The sequence below is a fragment of the Sapajus apella genome, unplaced genomic scaffold, assembly GCF_009761245.1.
Source record: "Sapajus apella isolate SASKATOON/1434 unplaced genomic scaffold, GSC_monkey_1.0 scaffold1, whole genome shotgun sequence".
Taxonomy (NCBI): Eukaryota; Metazoa; Chordata; class Mammalia; order Primates; family Cebidae; genus Sapajus; species Sapajus apella.
In genome coordinates, this window is record NW_022436941.1 from 28,443,264 (window position 1) to 28,455,862 (window position 12,599).

At 38.9% G+C, this 12,599-nt stretch overlaps 1 protein-coding gene across 1 annotated transcript in view; it reads left to right on the forward strand.

The window, feature by feature from the left end:
• Positions 1–12,599, forward strand: part of EPB41L4A (erythrocyte membrane protein band 4.1 like 4A) — a 265,551-nt gene that overhangs the window by 181,281 nt on the left and 71,671 nt on the right. Inside the window, exons 11-12 of the mRNA XM_032274491.1 lie at positions 817–894; positions 5,840–5,961. Of these exons, the coding sequence (XP_032130382.1) occupies positions 817–894; positions 5,840–5,961 (200 nt within the window). The remainder of the gene's footprint in view (positions 1–816; positions 895–5,839; positions 5,962–12,599) is intronic.

Consider the following 12,599-nt stretch of genomic DNA (forward strand, 5'->3'; position numbering starts at 1 on the left):
TGTGTACATATATGTATATATGCACATAGGCACTTAAACACATAGATACAGATATATCTTTGATACTACAAGAAAGGATCAAGGTAATATTTTTTAGGTTTATGTGAAACATGCAGCTGTTGCTAGCACCTATGTAGTATTGGTGGAAATGGAGTATTCTGTGCATAATTAATTTGAAAAGCCTATCAGCTGTCTAGGTAGAGATGTGATAAGGCAGTTGGGTATACAAGGCTCACTGGAAAGACCAGAATTGATGATGTCACTTAAGTAGGTATTTACAGAAGTTGTTGGACGAGGTCACCAATGGAAACAGTGGAGAGAGAAGCAGAACTCCAAGGATTGAACTTGGTGGCCCTCCTGACATTAGAGGGCAGAATGAGCCAGTGTAGAGTATGAGAAGGAGCAGTCAGAAGTGTGTGTCGTATCCTGGGAAACAAGGAAAGAGAATGAGAATGTCTTGATGAATAAGGTGCTGGCAACTGCATGCAGGACTCCTGGGAGGTCAGGCCAGATGAAACTAGAGGACTGACTTTTGGATTGTAGGGTTACTTTTTTCTTTGTTTCACATCTTTATACTTGTAAAGATAAAAATTTAGCTGGTAATATGTTAAGCTTTATTTTTTGTTGTTTTTTAAATGGAAGCAAAATTGAGTTATTCCTTGTTTCATCCTCACGGAGTATGAATAGCATGGTGGTGGAGAGGTATTCTTATAAAATGGCTTGGGTCCTTTATAAAGTTTGTATTAGGAGAGAGAGGTGGCCAAGAATGCCTGTGACATTGAGTCTTTGTCCGATTTTCTTTTAAAAACTGATTAGAATGCCAGAAAATGACTCTAATTCACTGTCAAGAAAACTCAGCAAGTTTGGATCCATACGTTATAAGCACCGGTACAGGTAAATGACATTTTTTTCCTTGGAGGGATGTGTTTGTAAATAAATACTTAATTCAGCTGTCATACATACTCAGTGAAGTTTTTGATTTTTTTTTCTTTTTTCCTACAATGCCAATGTGTTTTGTAAGCATGACAGTTGATTAAAACTTTCTCAATACACATGATTTTCCAGATTTATTTATATTTAATGTCTGCATTAGCTGTGTTGTGGGCTTTTAGATCATAGTAAAGTTGATTATCTTCAGAAATTCATTTTAATACAATTATCGCTTATTTTTAATTATGCATGTTTTGTGATTATGAAACAATGTAGATGTTCTGAATAGTAACTAACTGTGTTTTTAAGATATTCTGTTGATCCCCTATTTTAACACAATCTATACTTTTTATATTGTGCATCAAGCCATGTTTTTTCTGCAGCATAAAGCTTGCATGTAGTAATGCTAGCAATTGTATTGAGCAGTTACTAAGTGGTATGTACTGCGATACATATTTTCCATTCATTGTTTCATTTATTTATCAATCTTCTGCATTATTAGCCCCATTAATGTATAAGGACACTAAGGCTCAAAGAGGCCAAGTCCCTTCTCTAGGTAATCCAACTAGGAAGCAGGGAAGTGGGATCCATTCCCTGGCTCTCTAACTGCAGAGCTCATGCTTATGACCATTAGGCAGACTGTTAGCCTTTTGTGGAAAAAGCCTGATTGTCATGCAGCTATGCCAGTGCTTATGTCTTTTTCTAATACCAGCATTAAAAATGAGAGTGGATTCTATATTTTGAAAAAGAATTTGTTTTGTTTCAATTCGTTCTGTTCATTGGAGAGAGCCTGTGATGTACAAGGCGTGGCGTTAGGTACCCAGAGATAAAAAGAATCAGATTTACCCACTTCTACCTTCAAAGAGCTCAAGTATTATTCAGACAGTGAGAGAGGTCCCCAGGCCTTGTAAAACCCAAGCAGGGTATGGAAATGCCACCTCATGTCACAAAGATGGGACACTTTTGTCAGTTCCATTGGAGATACCACTGAATTAAATGCTTCATTAGGAGGTACAAAAAAAGCCAAGGCAAGCATTTTCAGGTTCTCTGTGCTAGATTTTGATTCTTCTCTTTTATAATGCACTTTTTGGGTCTTGAATTTGAGACTAAAGATAATCAATAAAAGAGTAATGAATATTAAATGTTTGGTGCATTCATCTTTATATATTATTTAGTTGAATATTTGTTCATTTAATGACTAAAAAATGCTTCAGTGTCATTGTATTATGTATGTTATTGGAATTTACATGAAGGTATTCCTTGATATGTAAATATGTAATGCTTAGGTATTCACTGTTCTTCTGTAGACAGTGATACAATTATGAAGAATTTAAGGAAGTATTATTTACGTTTATGTTGAGAAGAGCAGGTAATACTATTTGCACTGTTCTTTGAGTTGTGGCATAAAACATCACCAGGGTTATAAAAGAATGTCTCCTTGTGACTGAAACGGAGCTGGTGAAAAGACATCTGTCTTAATGTTCCTACTATTAAAATTGTAATTATCCTGTTTAACGTACGCTGTGGTTGGCTTCTACAAATTTAGCCATACCTGATTTCTCAAATTTATTGAAATGCAAATGTTGTGGCTACTGGGAATTATTATTAGGAAGTTACTGGATTTTGCATATTAAATACCATTTCTTCCAAGGAAGTAATTAAAAGTAACCTTTGCAAAATAGGAGGCTATGCTAAATCTGTTCTAATTTTGTGGCTGTTAGATGTTAACTGCCTGGTAAGTCTTAATGAATCTTAAATCTATATGTCCTTATGTAGGAAACACTAATATTGCCCATCCTTAGAAGAAAGATGATGCCCAGAGCTTACGCAGGGATGGGTCTCTGATTGCTGGGGGGTCATTAGCACACAAACTGTTTATTGTTAAAAGAGGGCAAGCAACCAGACTTTAACCAGCAGGATATGCCTGCCCCTTCCTTGAGACATTCCAGAGATATCCTGGAATGAAAGCAGAGCTCTGGACACACATTCTCCTACTTTGACCCTGCAGGCTTTTAAAGAATGGGGTATGAAGAACAGCCTAACAAGTGGCTACAGTATATGAATGCAGGTGTCTGGGTGTGTTTGTGTGTGTAATTGTGTGTGTTTATAGTGGTGTGTTAGTGTCTTTGTGGTTGTGCACAAATCCCTATATGTGATGGAGGAAGAGAGAGTTCTAGTCTTTACTTTGTCTTGCATTTTAGGGCTTGCAAAATGCCAAGGAGAATTGGTGCTTTTTGGGAAAACTAGTGGTTAAGAAGGAAAAAGCAGACATTTTTTAATGATATGGGACAACTAAGATTAAAAATTAAGTTTGTGAGGAAAGGCTGAGCTGAAATCTGACGTCCCAATTCTTTTGTTGTTGTTGTTCCTGTTTTATTACCAGAGACCAATAATCTGAAATAGAAATTCTTTGATTAAACATTTTGTTATACACTGCTATCTTCTCTGAGCCCCTTACAAAGAAACCTTGTCTTTACCTGTCGTTAAGTTTGTGGGGTGCTCCTGGTTTTGATGAATTAAGGAGCTGTGTAGAATTTATGCTCCAGAATTGAGAAGGAGGCCTTCGAACCCACCCTGGGACCTGGATCTTCCCTGTAGGACTTAACTCACACAGGAGCTGTCATGAGATTTCCATTCTATGAAGCATGGAAGAGAGATCAGGTTCTCATGAGAACCTCCTTTGTGTCAGTTGCTTTCACATGCGCTGCTTTATTTAATCTACACAATGACCTGCCAAAGAGGTAGGTTTCATATCCCCACTTTATATAGATGAGAAATTGGAGCCCCCAAAAATAAAGTAATTAAAGTAACAGTCCCTAATCAGTAAGTGGCAAAGCTGGGATTTGAACCTGAGTGTTTCTACTCTTGTTCTTTTCCTTCTGTTTTACTTAGAGGCTGAAGGGCCTGCTGGCAGTCCCACTCAGCATTCAGAGGGGTGTGTGTATGCCAGAGGCAGCAGGGAAGGAGGGGTGATCACAGAAATAAAGCTCTGTCCTGTCGTAACAGAGAGCCACCAAACATGCATAGGACTTTCATCACCTACACTGTAAATCGCTGTACTTGTCAATTACTTTCTGCTACAAAGAAATAGGATGCTATGCAAGAATACTTCTGCCAGGAAATAGTAAGAATAAGTAGAAGTATACATGAGGACAATGAGGCTGCAAGGATTTTTACAAATAACCTGCTGAAGACTACACAGCTAGGGAAAGGCAGAACTATGCTTTAAACAGGGCTTGCAACTTCAAACCCAACAGCTATGTGGTTCCTTCTCCCATGCCATCAGGCTGTGCCATACTGACCAGCTGGAGGTCAGAAGACTTGTTCTAGTGCTGGGTCCTGTACAGCTGGTGGCAGATCAGTTTACCCTTCTGGTCCTTAGTCGTACTAATCTTATGATATGATTTTCTCATTTATTCTTTGTTCCTGAGAGAGAAAAACCATGAGGAAAATTTGAATAATAAAAAAAATCTCATTATAAGATGCCTTAGTGGATCATACATTGGGTTCTGTTTTTAGGGGGACTGTTTTTTCCTCTGTGAGATGAAGTGTACAGTGCCCAGGTCTTTCTGGTACCAGAGAGTCTGTAGAAAGTAAGCCTTATCGTCATGCTCCAGACCATTTATAATAATGAAAATTTTCACTTTATATGGATTTTTCGCTTTTTGGAAAATGTGTGTTACCTCATGTACTTTCTTTAAAAGAAGTTACATTTCAAGTGAAAGAAAATGTCCTCCTAGAATTTAGTAACCACTATCTTGGTGAATATTGGGAGAGGTTTGCTCCTCTCCCTTCCTGAATTTCCATGAACTGTTACCGAATGCGAAGTACCATTATGGATGGGCCCTGGCATCTTTATTTCCCTGGTATCTCATACCACATGTCCCAACTTAGCCTGATGCAGTGATTTTTATGAGGGTTGTAGGCATATTCATTCTTAATAAAGGTGGATGGGGTAGTGAGGAGGAGAAACTTTCACAGAAGCATGTGAAAGATGAATTTTAAGTCTGTTTAATCTGTTTTGGGGAAACATTCACCCATATTTATCCTGTAAATGTAAGATGAATAGGTATTTAAGGCCATTAAAAGACTTTTTCCCCCATAGATGGCTCTGCTTGAGGTGAATCAAACTAGACTTGTAGAAATGTGTTTTTCCTGTACCTGAAATGATGTTTTCCTGTGTGAAAGCCAGGATCATTCAGTAGCTCCAATTCAGCGGTTGAGGAATAAATTGTTAGTAAGACACATGTTCACTGAAATCCAGCAAACTAAAGCACATGATTCCTTGGGAAAATGACTTGAGAACTTTGGCCCATCCCCAGGGAAAGCTGCCCTGGAATCCGTGTGGAATCTGTAGAGCAGCAGTGCTTTGCATGGGGTTCTAGGCCTGCCTTCAGTCTTCCAGACATTTGATCTGCACAGGCAAGGTGGGTACAGTAAATGGCTAATTGTGCCATGGCAGAGTCCAGAATAAAACCATAGCGAGTGGTCCTGTGGGGGATGCTTTACAACCTGCCCTGTGAGTACAATATGGAGCTCATGTGGAATCATTGCCCTCCCATAGTTTAGCTCAATTAATTTCTTTATTATTAAGTGACCTTAAAGACTCAGCAACCTTTATTTCTAGCCCATCATTCTACTTAAATTTAACTCGTCCTTTAATAAATCCTTTCTTCCTGTTTCCTCCTCTGAAAGATCTTCCTGTCTAATGTACATCCTCGTGGAATTTAATAACTACTCCCTTGGTCAATATTGCAATGAGAATCAATTAAAACCCCATGTATAGTTAAGACCAGTTGAGTCTGTGTGTTTTTTCTTCTCTCCATACTTTGCAGATTTTCCGAATGACCTGTTTAATTTTGTGGATGCATGGTTTTACTTTTGCTAATCAAAATGTTGCACTTTCAAGTGGCAGGACAGCTTTGCAAATGAGTCGAGATCTTTCTATTCAGCTTCCCCGGCCTGATCAGAATGTGACAAGAACTCGAAGCAAGACTTACCCTAAGCGAATAGCACAAACACAACCAGCTGGTAAGTCATGGCGCCCCTGAGTTTCCTATGTAACCTTGTGTTTTCCTTTAGGCTGGTGTATGAGATGTACTCAGGTGATGTCTGTAACTGTATAGTGTTTTTATTGAAATTTTTAATATTAAAACTTTCTAATATTGGAAGTTTTAATTTGATCTTAGAAATATTCAAGCAGTCAGTAATTATTAAGAAGACAAATAGTCATCTTGAGTCACCATGACCTGCTTAGTGACTATACTTTTTTTTTTATTTTTTGAGATAGGATCTTGCTTTGTCACTAGGCTGGAATGCAGTGACATGATTACAGCTCATTGCATCCTCGACCTCCTGGGCCCAAGTGATTTTCCAACTTCAGCCTCCCAGGTAGCTGGGACTGTAGGCACACAACACCATGCCCAGTTATTTTACTTTTTTTTTTTTTTTAATGGAAATATGGTCTCAGTATGTTGCCCAGGGTGGTCTCAAACTCTTGGGCTCAAGTAATCATCCCTCTCTTTAGCCTCCCAGAATGCTAGGATTATAGGCATAAGTGACCATGCCTGGCCCCATACTTTCTCTTGGAAGCGTTTTTATTTTAAATAAAATCTTTACTGGGCACAATGACTCATGCCTGTAATGCCAGTGCTTTGGGAGGCTGAAGCAGGAGGATGGCTGGAACCCAGGAATTTAAGGTTGCAGTGAGCTATGATCATGTAGCTATACTCCAGTCTGGGTGATAGACTGAGAGCCTGTCTCTTAAACAAACAAAAACCCACAAGACAAAATGCTAAACTGAGTAATTTCTTAGTTTGATGTATTTGAGTTGAAATTGAAAAAACTCTTAGCAAGAGTCTTTAAAAAAAATACCACTGCTGAGCATGGTGGTGAGGCTGCAGTCCCAGCTACTCAGGAAGCTAAGACAGGAGGATTGCTTGAGCCTGGGAATTTGAGTATAGCCTGAGCAACAAAGTGAGACCCCATCTGTAAAAAATACAAGTAGAAATTAGGAGCGCTATTGAGGTAGCTTAATTTGAGCTTCATTTGTACAGAATCCAGTTGGTTTTTTGTTATTATTAGTCTTTTATCATGTAACAATATACATATAGAAAGTGTATAAATAAAATATACTTATGGACATATACATATATGTATACATATGTGTGTACCCACATGCAGAGTTAATCTAGGCAGCATCCCCAAAGTGCAACATGGGCATTTCTCTGATTAGCATTCTCACCATCTCCTCCCCTCAGTTAGAGGAAACTTCTGTTTGACTTTGCAATAATTTCATTCCTTTTCATTATAATTTGTCAGTGTTTCCTGAAAAAATTAGTTTATTTTGCCTGTTTTTACCATTATATAAATGGATCATAGTATGTGTTCTTTTGTGTCTTGATTCTTCTTGCCAACATTATATACAGTGTGTACTAAAGCATGTTTTTTTTTTTTTTCTTGCTGTAAGTATTCTAGTGTTTGACATTTTATTCATTCTACTGTTGATGGACATTTGGGTTATTCACATTTTTTTAAATAAAGACACTGTTTCCTTAATAAAACCACCTAGTCAATCAGCTTTAATCCATGTTCAGTGTTCATTGCTCACAGAATTTTACTGAGAAGTAATATTGCTGATGTTAGTTTGTGGCTTGCTTATAGATCACCCTTGTCTAACACTCTCCAGTGTCCTTTCACAGATACTATGTTGTTTGAGCCTCACTCCATGAGGTGGGGGCAAGGGAAAGAGTATTTTACAGATGAGGAGGATATGGTTCTAGCACTTATTCAGAGGTGTGGCCAGGACAGGAGCCCAGGTCTACTGGGTCTGGCATATTATAGGAAGTAAATGAAATTTTTAGTAACAGCATTAACATCTGAACATTGTGTGAAAATTGACATAGCATTATGATGTCTGTCATTTCATTTAATCCTTATGCCAGGCCTGTGAAGAAACGTTTGAGAGTTTCTTCTGCCATTCCTGTGTGTGAGAATGTCGTCAAATTAAGTCTGACTATAGTTCCGTGCCCCGCCCCCATCTTGTTGGCTGGGAGGAAATAACATTCTTTCTGGTGGTTCTACATTGAGAAGAAGAAAACATGACTGAAATTTGCATGAGATTACCTTGCCTCATCAGTATTATTGTTACCTCCTTTCAGCTAATGAGGAAACTAAGACGTAGAAGGCAGTTTGGCCAGAACTGCTGTGAAGTAGGTTTACTGGGCATTAGTTACTGACTTGTTTGAGTCCAGTTCGAGAGAGAACACACTCATATGCAACAAGTTACATGAAGCTTGTGTATTACTTACACATGGGCAGCAAGAGGACAAAGGAAGCCTAGGATCCATTGTGAGCTGGTCTCCCAAGTCTCAAGAAAGCTGCCTGGGGTAGATGGAGTCTTGACTGCAGGGGCCTCACTTGCCCACAATGGAGGGACCCTGAATAAGGTGGCCTACTCTGAATTGTATACCTCAGGGCAGCAGGACTCACTAGGTTAAAGCTTTGCAGGACATCCTGCTTTCAGGGGAGAGAGGAACAAAGCCCAGGCTGTCCTGGACAGTTCCCCCTTAATGAAGGATGTTACATTCCTTAAAGGGAGCAGGAGAAAGGCCTGGGCTGTTTTAGGCAGTTTCTCCCTATCTCAGGATACTGTACCCCAGCACATTCTGCAGTTATTTCTTGAGAACTACAAGCAAGAAAAGGGGAAGACCTGTCTTGCAGTTATATACTAAAGGAGGCTTTGGACAGATTATCTTAGTTCTCTAATGCCTAGTCTTATGCTTTATCTTAATATTTTGTATTTGAGCAGTCACAAATCCCATTAGGATCAACTGCAGTGTGGCTAAAATTAATAAGCAAACTTGCATAACCCTATGATATTTCTGAAACATCAGGCCTTATAAAATTATCCTGAGATCACCTGAAAATAGCAAAAGCATTTCCTGCCTCAAATCAACATTTCCTTCTACTTGAGATGCAGAATTATACATGCTCTTTCTATAAACCTGTGTGGTTGCTTTTTTTCTTCTTCTTATGTGCTGTAATGAAAATATTTGCAAGTATCTGCCTCTGATAACACAGAAAAAAATGATTTGACTCTCCTTGGAAGCTTAAATCCCAGAAGCTTTTTAATTAGGATAAGATTTTTGTTTTTTCTCGGCTTATGTAGTACCAGACAAATATAGTTTTCACAGAGCAGCATGAGCCATCACTTCCATCCTAGCCCACACCTGAGGGCAGCCTCTCAGTTCCACTCTGCTCTGCCGTAGAGCATATGGAAAGGGGCACCCACAGCACAGCCTGTTGAGTGTATCAAAACAGACTCTTTAGTAGTGGGTGAGGGCATAGGTGGGCAGGTGGGTAATGTACAGCCCAGCCTTTGTGGAGGACAGCCTCCCAGCATCAGGTGGATCTCTCTCTCTTTTTTCTTTTTTTGAGACAAGGTCTCACCTTGTCACCCAGCCTGGAATGCAGTGTTGTGGCCATAGCTCACTGTAGCTTCGAACTCATGGTTCAAGCAGTCCTCCCACCTCAGCCTTCTGTGTAGCTGGGATTACAGGCACAGGCCGCCACTCGCGGCTAATGGTTTTTAATCTTTTATTTTTTGTGGATATGGGGTTTTGCTATGTTTTTAAGGCTGGTCTCAAACTACCAGCTTCAAGTGATCCTTACACCTTGACCTCCCAAAGTGTTAGGATTATAGATGTGATCCACTGTGCCTGGCAGGTGGATCTTTTTAAAACGTGGAATGTATTATGCTTTAATTATTATAAAATATGTCCTTGTTTTATAAAATTTAGAAAATGTAGAATCTTCTTTCTCAAAAAGATAGAAAAAACCTTTCATATTCAACTCTATTCTCCTTATAGTAGCACTGTATTTTACAGCCTTTTGGTCAATTGTATATATTTCCCACACAAGTGGTACAATTGTGAGTTTTCAAGTTGCTTTTCTTATTTAATAATACATCATGGATGTGTTCTAAGTCTTTAAATGTTCCTACACAGTGCCATTTTAATATCTGTATGATTTTCTGCTGTGTAGACATAGAGATATGACCTAATTGATGCAAACAATCTTTAATTCTTGAATATTTAAGCAGTTTCAAAATTTGAAAACCACAAATAGCACTAAAGTGAATATTCTTGTGGTGATATCTTTAAACATTAATAATCATTTATATATTTTAAACAATGATGTATATTCATCATTTTTATTCTAAAAAGAGGATTAAACAATGCTGTGTTAAAATTTAAGACTTTGCTGAGAGCACGTTTCACTCCGATTTTTGAATTGCTTTTTGCTTTTATCCTGACTTTTCTTTCTTTCTTTCTTTTTTGAGATGAAATCTCACTCTCCCTCTCAGGCCGGAGTGCATTGGTACAATCTTGGTTCACTGCTACCTCCACCTCCCAGGTTTAGGCGATTCTCTTGCCTCAGCCTCCTGAGTAGCTGGGACTACAGGTGCACACCACCAAATCTGGCTAATTTTTGTATTTTTGGTGGAGACAAGGTTTCGCCACATTGCCCAGGCTGGTCTCGAACTCCTGACCTCAGTCGATCCACCTGCCTCAGCCTCTCAAAGTGCTGGAATTACAGGCGTGAGCCACTGTGCCCAGCCTATCCTGACTTTTCAAGCCTGTGTTCCACAAATAGTGATGGGTTCTAGAGACCTAAAGGTGACCTTCCCCTTGACAGTGTGATTTTCCTGGGCGGGGAAGGACCATTTCACAAACGCCAGTGGTCCAGTGATCCTGTGTTAAACTTGCTCTTGTGCAAATATGAAGGATGTTATAGGGCAGGGATTAATTGTGTTTCATTTTTTAAATGTTACGTTTTCTTCTTCCTCTAATTCAAATGTACTTCGCTTTGAGCCTCAACTGAACCTGGCTGGTGGAAAGCGATTGTGAGCCATCTCCCAGTCCTGAGGTTTTGGCAGGCTTCCAACTAAAAGCAGAATATTTGAAAAGGGTCCTCTGGTCCCTACCTATATCAGTACTGCCATGCTTCCTATCTGCATGCTTTTTGTTGAAGCCCACTAGGCCCTATGAAGTGAGGCAGTTCTTCATGAAGCTGCCCTGGAGTATGTGTGTAAGATGGAAGGGATTTTGGATGAGGCTGGGAGCCTCCTGGGCCCTGAGTCTTGCCTGCCTAGGGAGACCATACAGCCAGGCCTGCCCTGCCCATCTTTCTTCTATACATTGGGCTCCAGAGCAGCCCGTCGCCCAGAAGCTTCCTGTTTCTGGGACTCATTTGAGGGTAGCTGAGAAGGAAAGAAAGAATAGCTCTCATTTTTTAGAAATTATTTTGTATTGGTCAAAGGGAAACAAAAGTGTTACCTTAGCAAAGTATAGTTACTTAAATTTTTATTTTAAAATGTTGATGATTAATTTTTTTAATTTTAATAATTTTTAAATAAATTTTAAGACATAGTGGAGGTTATTTTATTAGATTGTACTGTGTTTGGCAAAGTGGAGTTATGGTTTAAATAACTTTTTGCTCTAATAAGGCCAGCTGTTAATTTTCATGGACTGATCATATTGGTATTCTCTCTAAAATAAAATTTTAGAACTACAGATTTTGGAATCATTAGCATAAACTGCCACTTCTCATTTAACATTTGTATGTAATTCAGAACAAAACAAGGATGCCCACTTTCACCAATTCTATTCAACATGGTAGTGGAAGTCTTAGCCAGAGCAATCAGACAAGCAAAAGAAATAAAGGTCATCCAGATCGGTAAAGAGAAAGACAGACTGTTGCTGTTTACTGATGACATGATTGTATACCTAGAAAACCCTAAAGACTCATTCATAAAGCTCCTAGAACTGGTAAATAAATTCAGCAAAGTTTCAGGATACAAAATTAATGTACACAAATCGGTAGCCCTGCTATACACCAACATCAGCCAAGCTGAAAATCAAATCAAGAACTCAACCCCTTTTACAATAGCTGCAAAATAATAATAATACACACACACACACACACTCTCTCTCTCTCTCTCTCTCTGTCTCTCTCTCTCTCTCACTCACACTCACTCACTCACTTAGGAGTATACTTAAACAAGGAGGTGAAAGACCTCTATAAGGAAAACTACAAAACACTGCTGATAGAAATCTTAGAGGACATATCCCATGCTCACGGATAGGAAGTATCAACATTGTGGAAATGACCATACTGCCAAAAGCAATCTACAGATTCAGTGCAGTTCACATCAAAATACCATAATTCTTCACAGAACTAGAAAAAAAATCCTAAAATTCAAGTGGAACCAAAGAATAGCCCCCATAGCCAAAGCAGGACAAAACAAAAAGAACAAATCTGGAGGCATCACGTTACCTGATTTCAAACTATACTACAAGGCTGTAGTTACCTAAGCAGCATGGTGTTGGTGTAAAAATGAGCATGTAGACCAATGGAACAGAATAGAGAACCCATAAATAAAGCCAACTAATCTTCAATAAAACAAAAACAAAGTGGGGAAAGGACACCCTATTCAACAAGTGGTGCTGGAGTAACTGCCAAGCCACATGTAGAGGAATGAAACTGGATCCTCATCTCTTACCTTACATAAAAATCAACTAATGATGGATCAAAGACTTTAAGACCGGAAACCATAACAATTCTAGAAGATAACACTGGTAAAACTCTTCTAGACGTTGGCTTTG